We start from the raw sequence: 24,782 nt of genomic DNA, 5'->3' as shown, positions 1-24,782 counted from the left end.
AGAAAAAATATACAAATTTCAGATTAATGGCGGCCACTTTGGTGGCCATTTTGAATATTTCAAAACCCTCAATGATGCAAGAGTTGCATCATCTAGATTCGGATTCAGTACCCTCGAAATAGAGTAAAAACCATCAAAAAACAAAAAACAAAACAAAAATCGGGCAGACAGTAAAACAAGGCGAGGCTCAAAATCTGACTTTGGCATCCAGACTATAACAGGATAAAAGAATACTACTATAGTCTTTAAACTCAGACAAGAAAAAAAAAGTCTTTCTCCTTCTGTCATACACCCAACCCCCATCAAAGTAAATTATTATCTTGCTCTTCCGGAAAAAAAAAGTCCGCAAACTCATCAAGAATGATATGTAATGTCGGTAATACATTCCTAAATAATCTTTCATTCATCCATTTATCGCTCACTGGCTTTGTATTATGACTCTAACCACTCACTAATCATGAGGACAAAAGTTATTTGACCAGAATAGATTATCAGAAAGTAATGTACAGCAAGGGATGGTTTCAGTTTCATTAAAATCTTTATTTCGAAGGAATGATATCTTTAATTTGGGAGAGTATGCAAATTACCTGCGGGATACATGTACAACATTCGCAGTCTACTCGCGTAGTCTGGTGGTTTCTTCTCAGTAGTTATCATAATATATTATGTACAATGTTGCAGATATATAATGTGAACTGAAGATGAACACAATACATTCTCGTAAAAATGAAGTAAAACTTCTCGAACCTTGACGCTGTATTCACAGGCCTTGATTCTTCACAAAATTTCAGACTGCTTCCTTTGTTCATAGTCTCAGTGAGCGCATACATTAAAAACGAAAACCCCAGCAATGGCTTGTAAGACAACAGATGCATATTTCACAATAACACCGTAATCCAGTCTCGGTATATTTCCTCAAAACACAAAACAAACAAGCAAATATATTCAGAAACAGAGACATAGATCGACATGATATTGCAAGGGACAGGTTTGACATACGAGTCCTCTGTAATGGTGAGTGATTGCCTCCATAAAAGCTGACTTTAATAGACATGTTTGCCAAATGCCTCGTTTTTCCCTTTTGACCTCTGTCCTTTTGGAAGTTGCAACATCTACTTAGTAGTACGTTCATGCTAATTCATAGTCACGTCGCAGTATACGGTTACGTCCATTAGTTGAATAGTGTTCGTGTCTGACGTTTCTCTATAGCACGGTGACATCTCAGAGTTCAAATTTGGCCTTGGTCTCTGACCCCTGACCTTATATGTATCTAGCTCAGAGTTTCAGCATTACAATGACCTTACCTGATTTCAAAACCTGATCTCAAAAACTGTCGGCTGTAACAGATTTCTTGTTTTCCTTCGACCAACTTTGATTGAAGCTAACTTAAATTACATTACGCGGCAGCTGTGCAAAATTCAAAACTTGAATTCTTATTCAACCATGAGTGACTCGTGACTTTGTGGCCTTGGTTCTTCTCTGTACACCCATCCCCATACTAGTCAACATTGCATCATCCCAAAGTTGTTTGGGTTACCCAAAGTGGTCCTATCATGGACATATGAACATAATATGATTAACGTATGAACAGAAAAACAGATGAGCATATGAACAAGTGAACATATGGACAGATGTGACATATGGACATAAATGAACATGAGCATATGAACATATCATGAGCATATGAACAAATGAACATATGGACAGATGCGATATATGGACAGACGAACAGAAAAACAGATGAGCATATGAGCGTATGAACAAATGAACAGATGAACACATGGACAGATGTGACATATGGACAGATGAACAGAAAAACAGATGATCATATGAACAAATAAACATACCATGGACAGATGCGACATATGGACAGATGAACAGAGGAACAGAGGAGCATAAACAAATGAAAATATGAACAGATGAACAAATGGACAGACGCGACATATGGGCAGATGAACAGAAAATCAGATGAGCATATGAACATATAAACAGATGAACATTCGTGTATGTGACATATTTATGAACAGAAAAACAGATGAGCGTGTGAACATATGAACAGATGAATATGTGGATAGATGCGACATATGAAACTATGGACGAACAAACAATCTAAAACTTTGGGCTATTTGTCCTTCCATGTCAAATATCTTTCCGGGCATACATTAGTGTATTTCTTCAATGTTTAACATTTTCCAGCAGTTGCTTATGGTACATCTTTCCTCAGGCTCACGAGGGTACAATCTCCGGATCATTACAGCTTCTTAGCTTGTTTCAGTCACAGTCTTGTGTCTGGAGCATAAATATCTAACCCAGCGAATATACAGATCACCTCTTTCAGACATGTGCCCACTGGACTCCTACTGTATATCGTGTGCAACAAGTTTCTCAAGACCCAAGTCCAAAGAGAGCCTCGATTGGCACAAAGTTATCTGCAATCTTGTGAACTGAACTCAGATTTCAAAATAATCGAATAGAGAGAAAATATAATATACATGTATTATTACTTTGTGCTGGAGAATGCAGTTTCCTACACAGAGAGTTTGTAATATTATAGACAATGTACTTCATGTTTCACAAGTCAACTGTGTACAGAAAAACAAATTTCACTTAAACAGTTCACATTATATGAAGAAGATTTGTCACTACCATCATAACGGTACGATCTAAGGAATACAGCTTGCACTACACATGTGACAAAATTACATGAAGCAATTCTTACATACAAGTTCTTTGCAATTCTAGTTTTTGTATCTCATTTTGTAAAATAGAAATGACATCTTGTATATGTACACTATTACAGTATTAAAAATAGTCAATAAATGTTCGATCAAGTTCTTCCCTGTTTTTGTCTGTGCTTGTTCAGGAATACTGTTCAAAATGAAGGGCAGTTTTGCAACCACACCTAGTTTTAGAAATTTTTTAATTGAATTTTTTCAACCACTAGCCTTTATATACCACGACAGCTTGGCAACATTATACATTGTACATCATTGGGTCTTCCGGCTAGGTGATATAACTACACATATATGCATATTAAAAACATCACAAGCTTATTGCCAATTACTATGTCTTCTTGCCAATATGGCGCAACTCCACGAAAGAATACTTGTAAGTACTTGAAGACAGTACAACAGAATTGATAATTTTACAACAGACACAAACATTACTACACAAGCTATTACTTTTTCAATGCAGTTGCTTTATAATTATTGTATAATGAAGAGAATAAGAGATGAACAATCAAAAACCACAAAAATGGCCATGAAATTTAAACATTAACCCGTTGAGGACGAGTCCCGAGTATACTCGGGCAATTGTCTATGGGAAATGAGTGTTATTACAAAATCAGTCCGTCCTCAACGGGTTAATTAAGGAAAAACCCAGCACATACCATTATTTTGATTTGCATGTCATTGAGAGTATAGTCTGATTCCGTAATCAGTCGTGCGATATTGCCCATGAAAAGTGCTGAGTTGAGAAAACATATGATTCTTGTCGGGTTTTTTCCCCTTCTGAAACCAATGATATCCATTTCTACTTTCACACACTTATATATTGCATGGATTTACTCATCCACATGTTGGCACAATATTTCCTATTACTCTTAAGCTCACCAAGGGTAATAATTATGATACAATAACATGGCCTTATCTACCCAGGGTAGTCTCTTCAGCATTGCCGCTGCTTTGCCAGAGGGCCCTGCAATTAACCGTCACCCTAGCATTACCAGGTACCTATTTGATATGAACCCGGGTAGAGAGGGACATCCTGGAAAAACTTGTCCACGGATGTAAGCACTTGGTGGGATTTGAACTCGGGACCGGTGTTTGAACGTCAGTAGTCTCGTTCACTATACCACAGCACCCCCACGTAACTTCCCACATGTTCAATCTACTCCCCAGCTGTAGCTTCTGGCACAATTGCTGATGCATAAATACATTCAGTGCATGCTTGTCATTGTACAGATACACAAACAACAGCACAGAGAAGTTGCAAACTTCAAATCTGTTGTCTTTCACTATGACATTTCAAACACTGACACACCAGATCACGGCTGAAGTCTGGCACTATTGTATGTACCCTTTTGCTCTGATAAAGCATGGGATTAGGTTTAGATATATCTTTACCCAATGTGTTCTCATGTTTGTAAATCTCATTACCTAAGCTATCTTGCTACCCCATATGCCCTTCAGATTGTAAAGATTTTCGTGAAAGAGCACAATTCAGAATCATTTCAAAATTGTGACTTTCCCTGTGAAAGTGATATTTCAAACAAGAAAACTGTTTAGACATTATATCACTGGAAATCTAGGAACATGGACTCCCAACTTTCTCTACAATGTAATACTGTATGCATTGGTACAAGGGCAAAAAAAAAGTGGCAGCCATTCTGACTAATTGAGTTACTGTGTACCTTGCATAAAGCAGTCGAGCATTCCTGGCATCACATGCTCTGATGGAGCGAGTTAATGATGCATGTAGAAAGTTTCATTGTTTGACCAAAGTTTAAAGTTTTGATTGTCCACTCATGATGACCTGAATGTGCCTGCTGGTCAGTGGGGTGTAGGCCTTCTCCACAGGGTCGATGACAAAAAGCTCGTCGTTGATGGAGTGCATGTCGAAGCCCTGCTTGACAAGTTCTGTCTTCTTGTGTTTGAACGTGCCCGTGATCTCCAGCTGGGCCATGACGCGAAGGAACTTGGGGCAGGCGTAGTCCGGCAGCTGGGCGGTGACGTGAGCATACAGGTCTCGCATGTTCACCTCCATGCCCTCATGTGGTACAATAGCAGCCATGCCTGCGCGGCCATCCTTGCCTACATTGTGCATAATGGACAGTTGGAAAGCCTTATTCTTGAGGATAATAATGGGTACTTCTCGACAGTCTACGAAAGTTTGAAAACAATACAAAGGCCACACTTTTCATGCAATATCTACCAAGCTGTCACATCAAGGGCAACCACTTGGTCACTTCAAAATCAGTACATCAAAGATGATCAACTTCTGCAGCAAATGCAATCACTTTGTGATAAACATACAGGGCACACTGTTGTAAAGAAATTTTGTTACAATGGAGCAAAAATCTACGATCCCAATCTTACCATTATTATGGTCTATGGTGCCTAATTCCCTTCAGTTATAACAAAATTTTGATACAACAACAGAACACTATCGGTCCTGAGGACTTCGATATAACGGGAGTCACTTGCATTGTGTTGTTGGGGGTGTAAAGCATCTTATTAGCAAACACAAGCACTGTGATTAGAGGGGTTTGCTGAGTTTTAACCCATTGAGGACGAGTCCCGAGTATACTCGCGCAAGCTTCAATGGGAAATGCGTGTTGTAGCAAAATCAAACTGTCCTCAACAGGTTAAAGGGAGGATCTTCAATTTGTGAACAGGACAAAGGATGATATTGTTGTGATTGCAACTTCAAGAGAAATACACTTGCGTGCACATTTTCAATGGAAAAGACGGCAATATTACAGTAGTGGCAAAAGAATTCTGTTGCATAAGATCAAAACTGTTAAAAATTGCATCTCTTCAAAAGTGACGTGTGTACATGCTGAAGTCAACATACGGGTGGAGTTTCCCTTGAATATATAGCCTACCTGGTATTTGAACACCATACACATTGGATTCCATGATAGCCGGAAAAGAACTGAGAACTTGAGAGACTTCCATCGTGGACACATTTTCACCCTTCCACCTGCAAAGAGAGAAAAGAACAAACATAACTGCAAAAAATACTATTTAAGGACCACCAAGAAACTTCTGAAGCCTGAACAATTTGAGATCTTTTTCCAGTCAATCACATGAATTAAAAAAAAACTAGATATATCGCTACGGCGACTGATATGCCTCCGCCATAATGCATGGTTCTCCTAATAGGTCTATAGTACAATGTCTTGACAATGTGTGATGACAGTTTCACACAATTGGCAAAATATTAAAATGACAGGTTTGCCACAAATGTGCTGAATGTTCACTTTCCTAGAACTAGGTTCAATTGGATGAATGATTAAAATGTCAGAGTGCAGGTATTTGGGGAACTGATGATTTTTACTTGACTTTTGACCCTTTTATAAGTTTATGCATTGAGTAATTTTCAAGGTATTGAGAAAAAGTATAACTTCAGTATCAAATGGGAAAATAGCATTATCTAAACCTGGCCTTTGACCTGTGACCTCACAGTTCCAAAGAGAATCACTGTTAGGTTGAACATGCATAAATATGTAAGTTTCATGATGATACCTTGAATTACTTTTGAGATATGGAGGAAAAAGTGCAATTCAGCACTTTCACTTGACCTTTGACCTTTTGGCAAGAAACTTCCCACAGAATATATATTGGGTAATACATGCATACATCAAGTTAAAAACAAAACAAAAACCTTCAGGCATTGCATAAATATAAGGAAAGTAGTGATATTTTGAGGAGTTGACCTTGACCTTTGACCTCCTGACCTTTGAACCATGACCCCCAACTTCCCTAGATAATCACTGCCCATTGGAACAAGCATATATACTAAGTTCCATGAAGATACCTTGAACCATTTGTGAGATATGGAGAAAAACATGAATTTTCAACCTTTTTTTTTCACAAAATAACCTGTGACCTTTGACCTTTGACCCCGTGACCCTAAAATCCTAACAAAGTATTATCCCCCCAGGATATACCCTCATACCAAGTTTGATGTAAAACCACCACACGGTTCTTGAGATATCGACAAAAACAGAACGGGAGGGACGTACGGACGGACGGACGGACGACCCGAAAACATAATGCCTCCGGCCACTTCGTTGGCGGAGGCATAAAAAACAGAAACAAAACTGTTTCTACCTTTTCTGAGCAGCAAAAGTCATGATCGCCCTGAAGGATCCATAGAGGGATAGCACAATCACATAAATACTGAGGAAATATGATCCTATCAACATGAAATGAACAGGCCATCCCCGGTGTGGATATCCTTCTTTGATCTGCTCAAACTTCACAACTCTGACACAGCTGAGGCATCCTAAATCAGGGACTCAAATATGCTCATCATACAATTCTCTACGATGTCATCTTCATTGACCAATTCTTCCAGACAGCTCGGAAGACACTACTCCCAAACCTGTCACCCTACATGAGAGGTGTTACATAGCGGATTAAAATGTGAATGAATAAATGAATGAATGAATGAATGAATGAATGAATGAATGAATGAATGAATGAATGAATGAATGAATGAATGAATGAATGAATGAATGAATGAATGAATGAATGAATGAATGAATGAATGAATGAATGAATGAATGAATGAATGAATGAATGAATGAATGAATGAATAAATGAATGAGTAAATGAGTGAATAAGTGAATGAGTGAATGAACAAACAAACAAATATGTGAATAAATAAATAAACAAATAAATAAACAAATGAATAAATGTATAATAAGGGTAGTAACATATAATATTTTCATAACTAAGAAAATATGACACATAAACTGGACTGGGACTACCGTACTTTTGTTTGATATTGCTACAAGCCACAAATATGTGAATCTTGCTACAGCTAGGGCGTGGACTAAGAAAAGGGAAAATGTTTCACACTTCTCTGTCACTTCTCCTACTTCACTCCATACTTTTTCTCTCCTCTCTTCTAGACTGGACCCAACTATATCCAGACTCGGTCCGTGACATAACCCATTTTCTATAAGATACCTTTAAAAAAGCAAAACAAAAGTATGACTTGTAGCATTAAAGGGGATGGCTAGTAACCGATCAGTGGGAATCAGTGGGAATGCTGAGGGATGATTGTTCCAATCCTTGTGGGATTCATTTAAGAGTACATTATATATCTACTGTTGTGTGAAAATTATTTGCTTCAGAACGGTCTCATGGTCAAGTAACGTGCAGTTTAATGCCCCGTCACTGACCAGGCATGCTAACCTGGAAACATTAAACTGCACATTACTTGAATATGAGACCATTCTGAAGCAAATAATGTTCACACAACAATAGATATATAATGTACTCTTAAATGAATCCCACAAGGATTGGAACAATCATCCTCCAGCATTCCCACTGATTCCCACTGATCAGTTTAATAGCCATCCCCTTTAACCTTGAAAATGCAAACTGTTATTCTCTCTCCACTTCACTATCATTTTTACTCTTTCTCTGCTGTCTTCCAAGGCGTACCTGAATGTGTCTCCAACTCGGTCCATGAAATAGACGTAGTCCTCTTCGTCCATCCTCAAGAGGTCCCCCGTGTTGAAGTAGACGTCACCTTTGACCTTCACACCTCTCTCAATCTTCCGCTCATTCATCTTCCTCAGACCTTTGTAGCCAGTGAAGGGGTTCTCTTTGTCCACTTTGAACAGGGCCAGGCCTGTCTGACCTGCAGTCACAAGAAATTAAAAGAAAAAAAAACAGTTAAAAGGAATAAAACACCAACAAATGCATGGCATGTCAAGAATCTCAAACACAGAAACATTCACACATAGGAGACTTTGTGCCATATACTCTAAAGTCTAGGGATCTATGGGACTAACAACTGAAAGGAAGAAGAGAAAAATACATGACAACAAGTCTCAAAATACACACAGAGTGGTGATTCACTTTAAGAATCTGCTCAAAAACAGTCTTTATCTTCTTGGCATACTCTCTATATCCTGATATGAAAGCATTTCACATTACCTGAATAGGCAACTTTAATGCAAATCTGCGACTCCAAAGTGGTGAAAGTCACGGAATGTAAAAACCATGTCATATTCCCCCCCAAAAAAAATTTTTTTTTTAATTAAAAAAAAAAATCTCTTGCTACAGCTCACATGTCCATTAAAACACATATAAACATGCTGGCATGTCCATAAGTTTAGCATATAGTTTCCTTACATTCAGTGAAGAAAATGAATATGTCTAGTGCACTTTAATAATCCGATAATTATTCCAATGCAGACAACTGACAATAGGACCGATTAGAAACAGATATCAAAGGTACGTGAGGAAACGTCACAAACCCATTGGTACAGGGACACAGAATCCATTCTTGCCCCGTCTTGGTTCTCCAGACGCGTAGTCGTACTCCACAAGCTCTATGTTGTCCAGAAGTTTCTGAGATGGAGCAACCATATGAAATGCACACAGTTACAGCTAGTCACTGACCTTCGAGAAATCTACAAATATACAATACCGTATACAGATATGCCGTATATACTGTGAGGTTTTTATTTCCTCAAATTTCAAAAGTCAGGCGCTAATCTCAAGTTTTGCAACACGTTGTAAAAATATAAACTCTCAAGGGGAAATGGATGTAATGCGCACGAGTACACTTTTGCATTCATTTCTGTACTCCATGATTATGAATTTCACCACACATGAAACTGTGTAAAAGTCTTGATTTGCAAAAAAATTAGACTTGCTATTAAGAGTGTATACAGTATCATAAGACCTACCAGCAAGATTAACCCTGTATATTGCTATTTGTATACAGTGTATGTACCACTACTCATCACAAGTGTATCAGGACAATTATCCCCTGAGGAAAATTACCCCTCCCCCAAAAGAAAATAAAAAATAAAAAATAAATAAAAATACTGATAGTGATAGGTAATAGTAAATTAGGGCAAGGGTTAGGGGGTGAGGCTCAGGATAAGGTCCAGGATGTAGGTTAAGATTAGGGTCAGGGAAAGGGTCTAGGGTTGTTTGTTTGTTTGTTTTCATCATTCTGTTTCTGTCTACAGACATAGTGGGAGAAGAAATAATGAGAAGCACCTACCCTCATTATCCAGGGGTACCTCCCGATGGACCCCACCTTCCCTTCAAAGTTAATGAAGCCAAAGTTTCCCTCCGTGGCCGCATACACCTCGATGATCTTATCGATGTTGAAGCGTTTCTGAAACTCCTCCCAGATTTCTGGACGCAGTCCGTTTCCACAGGCAACCTTCAATCTCTGCGGGTACTTGCCATCATCCATGCGCTGAACAGAAGAGAGGGGGCAAAATTTATGTGGATGATCAGAATACAACCATGGACATCAAAGTGTCAAGTGATAATCATTATGCCACTGACTGCCACACTGTGATCAAATCAAGGTACAGTAAAACCTTGATTATCGGGCCAGGTCGGAACCAGTGGGAGTTTGGATAATCGGTTTGGCCGGATAAGAGAGATATGCTCAAATACAGCACTTTCTAGGGATATACACAGTTATAACCAATTTACTAACATCATCATTATATGTACCGTATGGCATTGTCATGTTTCATACTTACAAAGGAAATTGATAAGGAAATAAAACAAAATACAAGTAAAATATCCCTTCACGTGTTGTTTGTTTAATTGATATTGACCGACAATGAGGTCAATACTGCCGCTTGTCGAATACTGTCACTGCATTGTACTGTAACCCCTGCTGTGCACTCAGTGCCAGTTACAAGCACGGCACCAGTCTTTGACATTGTCTCATGAACTGACTTAAAACTATGACTGCAAATGTGTCTCCTGATTTTATAAATCCTTCTAAAAAAAATCATACTTGTGAAATGCTCTTACGGAATAATGGAAAAGGATCTATTCTTACAAAATTTCACCACTTAAATCTCTTAGGACAGGCATTAAATTTTCTGAAGCTAAAACTCATTGACCTTCAATCTTGCACTTCTACAGCAGCTATTTAGCACCTAAACATGTAAAACTGTCTTATCATGGCTAGCCACCATACCAAGTTTGAAGCATATAGCTACAATTGATGAAATGCAGATAAAATTAAATCCTGACCTACTGACCTGATCTTTGTGGAAGATTGTAAATGCAAAGACAAGAGACCCGGGGGTCACGCGCTCACCTGAGTATCGCAATTTCACCTTCCATGCATTCTTGCACACTCTTACCTGAGAACATTGAAAACTTAGGTCTTCATATGGATCCCCCTCCCCCTCAACTCTCGGGGGGGGGGCTCTGCAATGAACAAACTTGGAACTAAAGTCATCAATGTACAAACTCATGGTATTAACTTTGCTTTATCATTTCTGGTTCTAGAGTAGAAGATTTTAAATATTCCTTAATGTGTGTGGGGGGGGGGGGGGGGGCTAGGGGGCCCCCCCAAAAGGGACATGGTGCCCATTTGAAGGAATTGAGATTCTAGGGATGCTACCTGCTAAGTTTGGTCAAAATTCATCATGAGGTTTTCAAGAAAAAGATGAACATGTACAATTCAGGCCCCATCAGGACCCATCTCCATCCCCTCTCCTGGGTCCCAAGGGGGGGGGGGGGGGGGGGCACCACTGATTCCCCAAATCCCATGAACAAACTTGAATCTACAGTCATCAATGTACTAACTCATAGTATTATCTAAGCCCTATCACTTCTAGTTCTAGAGAAGATTTTTAAAGATTCCTTAATTTTAGGGGGTTTGGGCCCCCCTGGGGGCCCCCCAGGTGGGCCATGGTTCCCATTTGAACACATTGAGATCTATCCCCCTAGGGATGCTACCTACCAAGTTTGGTGAAAATCAGACATGGGGATCTCAAAGTGAAGATGAAAATGTACAATTTAGGCCTCATTAGAACCCCTCCCCACCCCCGTCCCCTGGGTCCCAAGGGGGGCACCCCTGATTCCCCCATGAACAAACTTGAAACTACAGTCAACAATGTACTAACTCATAGTATTTACTAACTCCTATCACTTCTGGTTCTAGAGAGGAAGATTTTTAAATATTCCTTAATTTTATGGGGTTTGCCCCCCCCCCCCCCCTGGGGCCCCCCAGGTGGGCCATGGTGCCCATTTGAACAAATTGAGATCCTATCCCCCTAGGGATGCTACCTGCCAAGTTTGGTGAAAATCGGTCATGGGGTTCTCAAGAAGAAGATAAAAATGTAAAAAGTTTACGCACGAAGGACGACGCAGGACGCTGGACGACGGACGCCAGACAAAGAGCAATCGCAATAGCTCACTTGAGCCTTTGACTCAGGTGAGCTAATAAAGCAAATAGGATCATAGATTTGTGATCTGCATTCATGATTGAATATAGTTTGAGGATGATTTGAAAGACAACCTAATGTCAAGATCTGCTGGAACTATTATGGTCAACTCCAGATATAACATGTCCCCAGACCTCAGTCCCAAGTGGGTCTTTATAACTGGTTCATTATAAAGGGAGTGTACTGTATTCAGTTTTCTCAGATGGAGTACAGTACATGGAGTCAGAAAGCAAGACCTCTGTACAGTCAAAAGTCTCAAATAATTTCTAAAGTAAATATCTTTCGTCAAACAATCAAAATTAAAAGACAAGAGGAGTGCTAATAGAAGACAATTTCACACACACATAGACACACACACAAAGCAATTATGACAGCATACCCATGATGGTAAAAAATGTTCAACATATAACACAGCTGTTCATTCACAAGTATCATCTTCTTGTGTTATAATCACCTAAAAGTTAGTCTTCAATATCCAGGATTTTCTTTTGACTATTACCAGACTGCATCCCTCATTAATGTTTGTTTAATTAACAAAACAACTGACAAAAGAAAAAAAATCACTTCATAAGACATTTTAGAAATATGGTACTAAAGAAAGCAAAGGACTGAAATATCAAAGTATCTTATCTTGCAACAAGTGCACTGCAGTTACTCTAAAGCCTCATCCCCATTAGTAAAAACCAGCTAATTAATTGGTGTATCACACAGACTTTGCTCCTGGTCTGATATTGGGCATGGACCACCTTGTTGACTCTAGAGATAACCCAAATGTGACACTGGAGTCAAACGACCCCTTCTCGACCTTCACTCTGATTCTTGTCTGCATGTAAAGCTGATATACATCTCTTGGTCAGGGCCACAGAGCACTAGTACCACATGCATGATGCATCAATGCGTAACAATGTATCTACCCTCAGCACACACATTTGATATATTTTTCAAGGCACAGAGCTAGTGAAATAACAATTCAAAACAACCACATGAAGTGTAACTGTGCAATTGACAGAGACATACAAATTCCAAACTTTAAGCTACAAAAGAAAGCGTGCAATACCACTTACACTACGTATGTATTTGAAGTATTTTAAAAGAATTAGAATCGACAAAACGCTGAAGAGGGTTTTTGAACTTTTCAAGCACTTTATTCGCTAGGCCTGTAATCTGATCATTATCCACACAAGTGTCTCATTGACTTACGCTTCAATATTGACCTAAGCTTTTTCACACTGTCCATGTGAATACACACACATACATGTGTAAAATCCATATACACAGGGTTCTAAACAACCCCGGTATGAAGGCAGTCTTATTTCATTATCATATTTAGCTGACATTTTGAACGACTGAACTACTTTGCTTGAAAGAAATGCAAAAGGTTTAAATCTATCCCATAATCTACCTAGAGAGTCACACATAAAATTTTCTTGCCTAATTCTGAAGCTCTCTGACAAGTCAAACAATATTCTTTCAATAACAGCATTGTGGTTGCTTTGACCCTTGATGAGATACACACATACTGTAAAACGAGGAATGTCTGCATGCATTTTAATTGCGCGAATGTCTGCATGCATCTTAATTTCGCGAATTTCGCGAGAGCCAAGATTCGTGAAATTCAAATGCACATGAAAGTTCTTACATGTGTACCTACACTACATTGTATATATGTGCATTGAATGCCAAAGGCAATTCGCGAAAATTTCATGCTGCGAAAAAGGCTGTCGGCTCCAATTCACGAAAATTTCATGCCGCGAGTATATCATGATTTACAGTAATCTCTTTACACAAGAGAAAGCAGTTTTATCTTTCCAAACTACAGCTGAGCCTACAATGAAAAGTTGACATACATTGCACAGGTCTTTGAAATTTTGCTCATCACGTTACACACTCAACTACCATAGAACGTGGATTACAAATGTAGTGCTCAAGATTTGAAAGAACAATGTTTTGTGCTCTTGCAGCTCCTGTCTTCTTCAATGTGCACTGGGATTGACAATGATAATATGAATTTGGAAATGAGATCTGCACACAATATTGACAAAGTATATTACATTCAAAAAAGCGTTGTGCAGAAACTATTCTATTGAATGATACCAGTGTTCATTCAAATTTTTCCGCAGAAAATGATGGCTTCAGAGAGTGGTCAGAGGAATTGAAATCCTCTGTTTTCTTGAATTAATATACAAATACATGTAGTGCACAGTTGTGCAAGAGCATTAGTGGAGATGCAACGCACTTAATGGTATTTACAATTGTGTGGCATGCATGAGGCACAGCCGAGTGCATCCAAACCTGCAACTTTTTGTCGGTTTTGAGCTGGGTGGTCACTATACGACATTACATGAATAACTTACTGGTAATATTGACGTAAAATCATTATAAGTATCAACACAATGAAAAAAAAAAAAACATGTACTAACCCTTGGTTGTGCCAACAGGTATCTGCACAGCTCGCCGATGTACTGGAAGCCTGTCACGTTGTGCCTCCGAATATCATCCCAAAAGTGGCTGGCAGAAAACTTCTTGGCAAGAGCGACGGTAGCACCTATATGCAGCATAAGAAGTACTCTTACATTAGTTTCAATTTTCATTTTTTCTGTTAAGCCAGTTTGCACTTTTGCTTTGCATATTATGTGTTATGGGAAGAAAAAGGTCATTTGTACAATCATAAAGTCAATAAGATAAGCAATTGTGGTGTAAATGAAAAATCACGTAATTCCTATGAATGTTGCTTGCTACAGGTAGCACATTCACCTGACAGCAAGCCTGGTACTTGGCAATATTGATTGAAAAAGGTTGATAGTTCAGAGTTGTTCTTGTTCAACCCCTCCCCCCCCCCCCCCCCCTCCAACCCCACCCTTCTGTTCTATAGCTCTTGGATTTATTTTTATTTTTCATTCCATATCATTGCCCATGTTTGTGGTTGGGTTTTCATTGAGCTGAGTTGCATCTAGACAGGACTTAAGAGTATAAGTTTTCTTGGGGTAGTACAGTAGGTAACTTTAATAATCACCACATAAAAGATATTAAGACTTGAGATAATTACAGTGCACTCTCCATATAACGAACATGGTTATAACAAAATTTTGTTACTACAAAGTCAATCTTAACATCCCAAAAATAAATAATCTACTTATCTCTAAATGCTTTGTTTGCTCAGCTATAATGAAACTTTGATATAATGAAAGAAAACTGCTGGTCCTGATGACTTTGGTGTAACTGGAGTCACCTGTGTACCACAACAAATGGCTACAGCATGCAGATACCTGTAGAAATAAATCAAATGCATAAAGCATCAGACATGCTTACCATAGTACCACATGCTGGACAAACCTAGAACCAGTCCAGCTGAGTGGTAGAGTGGCAGGGTAACATAGTACACATCATCTGGGGTCAGCCCAGAGAAGAAATGCATGGCAACCCCTCGGATGATCTTCCTGTGTGGAACTGTAGCTGGTTTTGGCAACCCTGGGCATTGAAAGATAACAAAACTTTCTAATCAAATCTGCAATGGCCATACCTTAGATACAATGTAAATCTTTGTCATTGTCGTACAAACATGAATTTAAAGAGAAAATTGTCTATGCGCAAGTGAGGGCACTTCACCTCCCCCCCCCCCCCACCCCCAATTGATTTATCAGCTTGGTATCACAGAAACATGTTCTAAAGGATGATAGCTCCCCATGTATACATGAGTAAAATGTTATGCTCAGAATGTTGTGTGACAACAACACAATGCAGGACGAGAAGACTACAACAGTTCTTCTTATTACTGCAAAACAACAATATAAAAGAAATATGATGAAAATTCCAAAAAATGTCTTTTTTTAATGAAAAGTACACATTGTTTTTATCCCATACAAGTGTAGACACTTGCACGAGTATACTCACGGCTCATCCTCAACAGGTAAGGGTAATGTAATTTCTTCTGCATTCTGAAAGAAGGTCACCACTTGTTCTTTCATTATGCTAATCTTTTAAAATTCTCTTTGCATTTTTTTAAATATCTTTGTTCAGCTGTGACATAACAGACAGTTAAAGTCTTCTCATCCAGCTTGGTGGCACCAAAACTTTAAAAGTTCAAAACTTTTCAACGGATTGTCCAATTTTTCTCACTTTCACTGATGTGTTCTACTGATATTGCAGCATTCACTTAAACCACATGCATATTTGGGGAGCACAATGCAAAGAACTCATTCTTTTTTTAACAACCAAAGCTGTAACTAAAATCATGCATGCCATATTCTACAAATCTCCAACTGCTTTAAAAAATAGAAACTGAGACATTTTGTCAGTTTTAAATACCTGTGGTGCCAGAAGTGAAGATGTATGCAGCAGTCTCCTCCAGTCTCATAGGCTCGCTTGGAAACGGTTCACCGGACATCGTTGACAGATCCATGGGGACGACGCCCACGGGTGGGGCCACCCCGTACACCTGGAAATCGTTCACCATCCACAGCTCGATGTTGAGCGCCCGGAGCTCTGGCAGCAGTTCTTGCACCAGGCCAAGAAACTCTGCAAGGGTGAAATCACATCGTCTCTAAGAGATGAGACAGACTTGCATGTACTCCATGACCCTTGACAAGCAGTATCTTTCAAATGGAGCACTCAATGATTTTGCTCTTCAAATTACATGTACTACAGGGTAAGGGTAATTTCTCACTATTAAACAAACAGGCAATACATGTACTTCCAAAACAATTGATCTAGGGTCCCTACTTTGGGAACAAGTCCCAGTGATTGTCTACAATATGGTTTTGGAGAGGAAAGTCCAAGATGTGGGGACTATAAACATGAGGTAAACTTAGAGGAACACAAGGGGCAGATCAGTCTTGATAGAAGGGAGCCAATCTGGTATGAAAGGGGGTGAAAGCAAAGGAGTGAGCAGAGACAAAGGAAGGTTCCTGAAAGGGTCAGTGATTATCCCTTTTATTAGAAGATCATGGATGGGCAACCTGTGAAGGATACATGCACATGTAAATAAAGATGAATGTAGAGCATATCCTGAACCTAAAAGAGAATATGAATGAGAGTGTCTAAGACGATTAAAACTACCGTAGCTGAAAAGTGAAAGCAACATAGAACTGGAAATAAAAAAGGGGAACAGGAGAAAGGTGGACATATCTGCAAACAAGAATATATCATTGATATATGTAAATAAATCAAAAAACAAAATTGAGATAACAATGATCTACAACACTGAACAAGTTGAATCTTGGAAAGAGAAATAAACTAAAGCAAAACTGGAACAAAAAACATCAAACCAAATGTGACAGACAAAACAGGGAGGAGTCTTCAATCTTGGTAAATTGTACTGCAACCACAGACATCTTGAAATTCAAATTGAATTGACCATTGACTGCTTTCATTATTGTCTTGAATGCACTACTGTCACTGACCCCTCTTGGCAGCATTACTGTGATAACTGTGTAAAGTGTTTAATATCTGACTGTATATGCCAGATATCAGACTAGGTTTCATAATACAACTCTACTTTACAGGTAAGTTAATGAAAACATCACAACTGTTAGTGTTACAGTGATACTGATAAACAAATTTAAATAAATTTAAATGTCACTAACACGAAGGAGTGAAGAACAACAGAAGGCATCTCACCTGTTCCAAATACAAGCTTCTTGGCTTCACTAACTTTAATACAGTGTAGGAGAGCTGTGCTTTTCAAGTTGAAGTTGAGCATGCTGGTGATAATGCCCTTCTTTAAGAAACCAAGCCATGTCCAGACCAAAACAGGACTGTTCTGCATGAGTATGCAAACCGCATCCCCTTTACGCAGGTTTGGGTCTGCCGTAGTTACCCATCGAGCTACACGGTTAGCATTGGTTTGTACATCTCCGTAAGAGTAAGCCTGTTTCTCGAACAGAATGCAGGGGTGCGAAGGATTAGCCTGTGTGTGACGCTCAAAATGATCCACAACCGTAATATCGGAACTTAGGTCATGCCTGAGAGTGGACTTGAGTTTCGCAAGATGTGACAGAAATTTGACATCTTTCCAGAACTGTGGGTAGCGCCAACGTAGCCAGAAGTACGAGGCAGGAACCGCAGAGGCAGCGACCAGCGCGGCTGGCCGAGCGATCCCCGGTGATTGCGGCATAGTTGAGTGGTACCGGTACTTACCGCACTGCTGTCGGACAATCACCGGTTTTGATTATTGGATATTTGTTGGTTGGTGTGGTTGAGCAGTCAGTCAGTGTTTGACGCTCCTTGTCCAATGCAAATCAAAGAAGCTAAACACGATTAACTTTCTGTCGAAATTGTCTGGTTGTACGTTTCCCGGGTTGTCGCTGTAGCCCGAAGTCTGTCTACGATCAACACATTTGAGTGGTGTCATAAATGCTTTGTGCATAAGATGCGTGTAGGCGCTGGGCGTCTGTATCGATGGCATTATGTGTGGCCGCATGCATGTGTGGGAAAGTCTAGCGCGCGGCGCGAGCGAGCGAGCCTCCGACCGAACAACGCCCCCATCCCACCTTTCAGGCAAGTCTTCACTTTGCTTGTGCGGGGCGCGTTTTTTTTAAGACGGCACAGATTGGGGCATGGCGCGTGTTAAACCTATGGGAAAAACGTTGGGTTAGGGTTTTTGGTTAGGGTTAGGGTTAGGGTTAGGGTTGGGGTTAGGGTTTGATGGTTAGGGTTAGGATTAGGATTAGGATTAGGGTTAGGTTTAGGGATAGGATCCCCAGTAGATTTTTAGGGTCCCCAATCTGCGCCGTCTAAAAAAAACACGCGGGGTGACAGAGACGCCAACCCCAAGCACCTTCTGATCTGGAGATTCTCCCGCCTGAAACCCCTAGCAAACGGGAGACTCCAACTTGATGTGCGCGAAGCGAGAAGTTCCTTGCTGCCGGGATCCAACTCTAGGGTCCTAGATGTTATCTCGTGCTATCTAAGGCTTATTTTACAACATACGATGACACAGAGTAAGAAATCATTTCAAGCGGCAGAAATTAAATCTCAAGCGGGAGAACAGGAGATTTTGCAAAAATTGGCTTTCGGCGGGAAATCTCCCGTTGAAAGCGGGAGAGTTGGAGTCTCTGGGTTAGGGGGCCGGTTCACGGAGGTTTTATCCCCTCCCCGGACTGGCAAATGAAAATGTGATGTTCGTAGCAAAAAAAAAGAAAAAGAAGCCAAGCCTTTGATTTGTCGCTAGAACAAATTCGTGGCCAAAAATATCAAAATATGGAGACTTTTTTTTCTGTCAGCAGATTTGGCGAGGGCATTGTCATTGGGATGTGCCCCCCACCCTGTAAAGACGGCAGGGCTGGAGTCTCTGCAACTGATGGGGTTTCTGAGGAATATGTCAGGGGCCGCGGAACAACAAAAAAAAAAAGAAAAAAATCGGGGGGGGGGGGAAATCAAAACACTCATGAATTTGAATATCCAAAGATTCCGCCTTTACATAAAGTTCCCGTCTATAAGCACCGGCGTATAGCAAAAGCAGGTGGGGGGGGGGGGGATGGGGGCAGTCGCCCCCTGAAGATTCTGAATAATTCAGAGTGCACAAGACTTAGGCTTATCACTTACTTTCCGAAAAATCGAAAGTTCCCTCATGTACAAGGGGAATATCCCCTTATAATCAACCCTTTTCGAGTTTTCGAAATATATGCCACAAAATGTGTACACAAAAACGTTTAACTGCAATAAGAAAATACAGAATCTCAGCTCCCTCATGTAGGAGGGAGAATAGGGCTTATCCCCTCCCACATCATCCTGCTATGTCTCCTTCCACAGACTTTCACTTCTTTGCTTGACAAATTTTCAGATATTCCAACAGACATGACAGAAGTGTGCGCCAGATTGTTGAATTTCAATTCTAAAAATGCAAAAAAAGAAAAAGAAAAAGAAAAAACCCTCCCTCTAACATGGGAGAGGTATCTTGCCACCCTCCCGTCCCCCATCGACCTTGACATTCCCGGGGGTAGGGCACAGAACTATATTTGTTTATAAAATAATGTTTATTTCTGTGGAGTGGGGGATGTCAAGGTCAGCTAACCAACACTCAATTCAATTCGATAATGGTTTTATTTCAATCGCATATTGCAGTCAGAGACTGAATTGCACGATGTTACAAAAAATATAACACATACACAATACAGATAAAATAATCATAAGATTACAAAAAGCATTTCCATTATGAACACATCATATTTAGCCAGGATAGCTAGATTATGGACTCGAGAGGAAGTGAGGAAGGGAAGAAGGACAGAGGTACTGATATGGATTATAGAGGCAGAAATGAGGGTGGGAGTGAAAGGGAAAGCGGGAGTCCGCGTAAAAAAAAAAAAAAAAAAAAAAAAAAAAAAAAAAAAAAATTATTCATAAACATCATCAATCAAGATACATAAGTTCAATCATTTGTATGCAATTGTTCATTACTTCAAAATGCTGGAGCATTACAAAAATTCAAAAACTATAGCGGATGCGAGGGAAGATATGAGAGACTTATAAAAAAATACCCCGAAAACAGAAACATACTAGTACAGTCTGCCTTGGAATGTAACCATTCACATAATACCAATATGACCGACACTTACTTTGCAAAGATAAAAAGCGTTTAATTCAAAGTAATTTCATTTTCATTTTTTTCAAAATAAAAATAAATCTGTTGTAGTTTTGTTATTTTGAAAAATTCCCTTAAATTTATTTTTAACCCCCAAATACTTTTATCAAACATGATAATAATGAGCGAGGATGAAATAAAGTTACTAAGGAAGCTTGGTCGTAGTGATGCGATCATGATTGGAGTCGTGAATTTGCACGTACCACGTACATTTCACTCTAAAAGCAAATTATAACTTGGCCAGAATGGCGGAACAGTGAGTTTTAGCGTTTTAGAAATTTTAATTATGAATTTTGTGTCCTCAGATTGTCTTTGAAAATTGCTGCTCTGACTGACACTGAGCGTAGTCCCACACGTTTATGTTTGTGTTAGTTCATCTTCGGTATCCATTTGTCAGCTCATCCATCCCCTCATCTCAGGGCACAGAGGCTCAGTGTTGCATCTTTTTAAGACATGTAAATTATATGCGCTTGTGCGGGTTTCTGCTTTTTTTTTCTGGTTTGATTTATGTGTTATGTTAGATATGGGATCATCTTACCAGAGAATGCACCAGTGCCACCAGCTTGTATGATTCTGAACCCTCAAATTGAAAAATCTCCTTACTGTGGCGTGGGAGGGGGAGACCCCCCTCGGCCCTCCTAGTCCTACACCCTCCCTCCCCCCGCCCCCGGCTCGGTCGCTTCGCTCCCTTCGCCTTCATTATTTCTTACAAAATACTTTTTTTGGGGGGTCAAAATACTGTTGTTTTTGCTTTTTGAAGGTTGGCATATCTGGTGTACTGTAAATTTTTAGATCTACAATGTTATGTACCGGCGCCTACCGGTACGACATGTATGGTTGGACCTACTACTCGTCGACCGCCTAATTTCCATTTGCTTGATAAGAATATCTAACACTGAAATTCACGTAAAAACTTGACCTACATGATTGAGAAAATCCAGGACTATCAAATGCTGTTCCCTTTTCAATTCGAAGTTTTACTTTCAGGGCAAAAATATCGCCGTCAAACTTGAGTGGCCTCTTTTCAGCTCCCCGTTTTGCCACTCCTTTTTTAGATTGACCGCTGTTTTTGCATTGACAATGCACATAAATTGAGTTGTATTGAACACCGTGTTGTACGAAACTTTTTAGAAAATGCATTGACATTACATTACGATTCGGTAAAAATATTCATTCGAAATTTTGTCCTGGATTAACACCATTAATGAACAGTGAATTTTTGTGTTTTCCCACACATCCTCATCAACGGTCAAAGCCAATACATTTTTATGTGCTCTGTGCTCAGTGCAGTGCGTACTAAGCGTTCTGTGCACAAAAACTACGCGATCGGTTTAAAAAAGGGTGGTCGATGTGAAGTACAGCTACCATACAGGGTTGACTGTGACTGCTACTCAGTTGTCTTTCAAGGAAGATAGATGCCATTTCTCTGCTAAATTCAAAAACCTGTGTGGACCACATCTGTTAATGTCCATGACGTCCAAGGATATTATAAAACAAATAGGTCTAGCTAGTGTAAATTAGTCTTGTGCAATTCCAAGGCAATGAACAAGATTTTGCTCCCGGTGAAAGATGAGGCACACTATACAAACTTGGCTTCACCTTGTTGAATAGAGCATCTCTATCTTTCATCTCATGCGAAATCTTGTACCATCGCACTTGTGACCATTCACTATTTGTATACTTATTGTTGTCATTTGATTTGTTGTCAACTCTAATTAGTCATGATATAATGATATTCAACACTTGATATGCATACATGAATATGTATGTATAGCCTACACATTTTAATATGGATGGCAAGTGATAACCTTTTGGCTTTGTCTGAATTTTAACTTCTTCTATACCGATATAAACAAGGTGTCAAGAAGAAGAGGCTACTGCAGGAATCCAACTACCTGGTGACATTTGCCAGAGACTCGAGAATATTGAACTGGATGAGGATGAAACAGAGAGCCTGCTGGAAGAAGCTCTAGAGCTCAACAAGAGACTGAAAGCTGAACTGAAGAGAATAGAGAACGAGGAGCAGGAAGCCAAACCGCAGAGAGAGTCCCGCAGTAGTGCCAACAAGCAGCCGATCTCCTCTTCAGCCAGAAGGCCAGGCCAGAAGACTAATCCCTTGCCACCGATAGCTCCAAGGAAGGGGCAGCCTGCTGGGACAGGGGGCCACAGGAAAGGGGTGCCTGCAAGGTCACAAGGTCAGCGCGAAAAGAGTGCCAGCCATTCATCACCAGCTCCTCATGCCACAGTTGGAAGAATATCAACCAGTGCTGGGGTAAGACGCAACCTGTTAGTGGTATATTGGTTACAGTGCTTGGGTAGTAGTAGTTTCCCATCAGTATACATGCATTTGTAGAAGAATCAGTTATGATTATGATAAGAAAATATCATAATCATAAATACATCAACAAATAATGTATTCCTGCTACTAATAGCAGTAGTACACATGTGTTTGTAGAGGAATAATTCATAATTATGATAAGTATTCTAATGATGATGAGAGCAATTATAATAATGATGGAAAAAAGAGGGAGAAGAAAGAGTCATCCTTATTATGATGAAATGACTTCTAAGAATGTGTTCATTCTCCATGATTTCCACTACAAACACAAACAACCTGAAAATTGTATATCACAGGCAAACACAATTTCAGTTTAAAATGAATAGATTGTACTGATATCTTCTTCTATGTTTATTTTCATTATTGGGTTCTTATGCCTGAAGTTTATTCATTTTCATTTCCTTTTTATGTCATCCTTTTTTTTAAACAGAGTATTGAGGCATCCCAACGCAGGATCAAGTCAGCAAAGAAAGACATGGAAACAAGACCGACACGGTCAGCAGAACAAAGGAAGAAGAAACCTGAATGGAATGATAGGTTTTCATATGAGTGAGCTGAAATGTTGCCTGAATAAGGACAATGAAAGCAGGAACAGAACAGACATGATTTTAGTGCATTTTAACGATGCCACCCGCCTCAATGGATGGACAATGTACAGCATCTTCATTTGTTTGCTGTGTACAGGCCAGTAACCAAGGGAATTACAAGGAGTGATTGCCTGGCATCATATTTGATTTGAAAGATGTTCACACAGGTATATTGCACAGATATCGACTGCTTCGAGGGGCATGGTTAAAACTATTTGTCCAGAGGGGATTTCTCTACCAAGGGCATGGTTAAAACTGTTTGCCCAGAGGGGATTTCTCTACAATGCTTTGCCCCTCAACTTCTCCTTAGGGCATAGCACTGGTGAGATACCACCAAAGGCTAATAGTTTTTTAATGGTGACCTGAAGAGAAGCAGTCAATATTTGTTTTATATTCCACATCCCTTGTAATTAGAGATATTTATGCTAAACCAAGGCATGGAAATTAAACTATTGTGCTGCTGGTCAGAGACTTTACATAAAATATCATTCCACAATGCACAAATACAGATATGCTCACAAGATACACTTACATGCATCTTGAAAAACATCTAGCTGACTGCCAGGCAGTATAGTCAAAACTAGTGACTGCACCTTTGACCAATCAGAATCGAGGATTCATCAAATGAGGTATAATATACCTCCTCATATTATAAACATAACTATATTCAAGCAGGGAAAAAGCCTAACAGGCATACAAAACATCAGCTGATGTGAACTCAAGAAGAATGCCAAGATGTGTGGATGGAAACTGTCCATTTTCATTACAGGTGATCATACTTTCATATTCGGCTGGTCACCAATTTTATGTTTCAAGCCACATTTAATGCATGGCAATGGAAGCAAAGTATGATTGGATCAATGACAAGTAAATGCTGACAGTGGACAGGAATACCCGACAAGGCATGGTGTAATCTTTATCACAGACATGTGCCAAATCAGTGTGGTCGTAAACAGTAACTTTGGAAATAAAAATACAAAATACTGCTTTGTATTCTATGGTAAAGCAAGTCACAGAAGCTCAAAGCATGTAAACTGAAGGCGATGGGAATAAATCATAGTTCTAATCCATATAAGTACAAGTTGGAAACAAATGATGGAAAAGCTGTCACAGTATATTCACTGTATCCAAGACATGCAAAATGCTATTTTCCGTAGAGTTATCCAAGGTTTCAGACAGTTTAATCAGTTCCCACATACAATGTCAGATGGATGTCATGAAGACTGTGTCAGATATCAATAATGTACAAAGCTGTGACAACTACAGTACTTTGGTTAAGAGTCTTTGGTTCAGAATGTTTGAAATGAAACTTTG

The 24,782-nt window shown here is 39.6% G+C and overlaps 3 protein-coding genes across 3 annotated transcripts in view; 2 read left to right on the top strand and 1 right to left on the bottom strand.

Moving 5' to 3' along the window:
- Positions 1 to 24,782, top strand: part of LOC139739447 (large ribosomal subunit protein eL36-like) — a 182,279-nt gene that overhangs the window by 145,763 nt on the left and 11,734 nt on the right. The gene's annotated exons all lie outside the window — the stretch shown is intronic.
- Positions 2,664 to 18,274, bottom strand: LOC139739442 (long-chain fatty acid transport protein 6-like). The gene is made up of 9 exons (XM_071650053.1): positions 17,582 to 18,274; positions 16,271 to 16,480; positions 15,275 to 15,433; positions 14,386 to 14,510; positions 9,763 to 9,963; positions 9,005 to 9,098; positions 8,184 to 8,382; positions 5,609 to 5,706; positions 2,664 to 4,814 (listed from the first exon to the last, which is right to left on the bottom strand). The coding sequence occupies exons 1-9, from the start codon at positions 18,075 to 18,077 to the stop codon at positions 4,507 to 4,509; spliced, it is 1,890 nt and encodes a 629-aa protein (XP_071506154.1). The 5' UTR covers positions 18,078 to 18,274; the 3' UTR covers positions 2,664 to 4,506.
- LOC139739441 (uncharacterized) lies at positions 20,679 to 23,434 on the top strand. Its single transcript, XM_071650052.1, has 3 exons — positions 20,679 to 20,799; positions 22,401 to 22,815; positions 23,312 to 23,434. The coding sequence occupies exons 1-3, from the start codon at positions 20,789 to 20,791 to the stop codon at positions 23,432 to 23,434; spliced, it is 549 nt and encodes a 182-aa protein (XP_071506153.1). The 5' UTR covers positions 20,679 to 20,788.

The sequence above is a fragment of the Diadema antillarum genome, unplaced genomic scaffold (assembly GCF_040938485.1).
Source record: "Diadema antillarum isolate AM-2024a unplaced genomic scaffold, OU_Dant_1.0 seq00000798_RagTag, whole genome shotgun sequence".
In the NCBI taxonomy this organism is placed as follows: domain Eukaryota; kingdom Metazoa; phylum Echinodermata; class Echinoidea; order Diadematoida; family Diadematidae; genus Diadema; species Diadema antillarum.
Note: the sequence above shows the minus strand (reverse complement) of the source record. Positions and strands in the feature narration are given on the sequence as shown.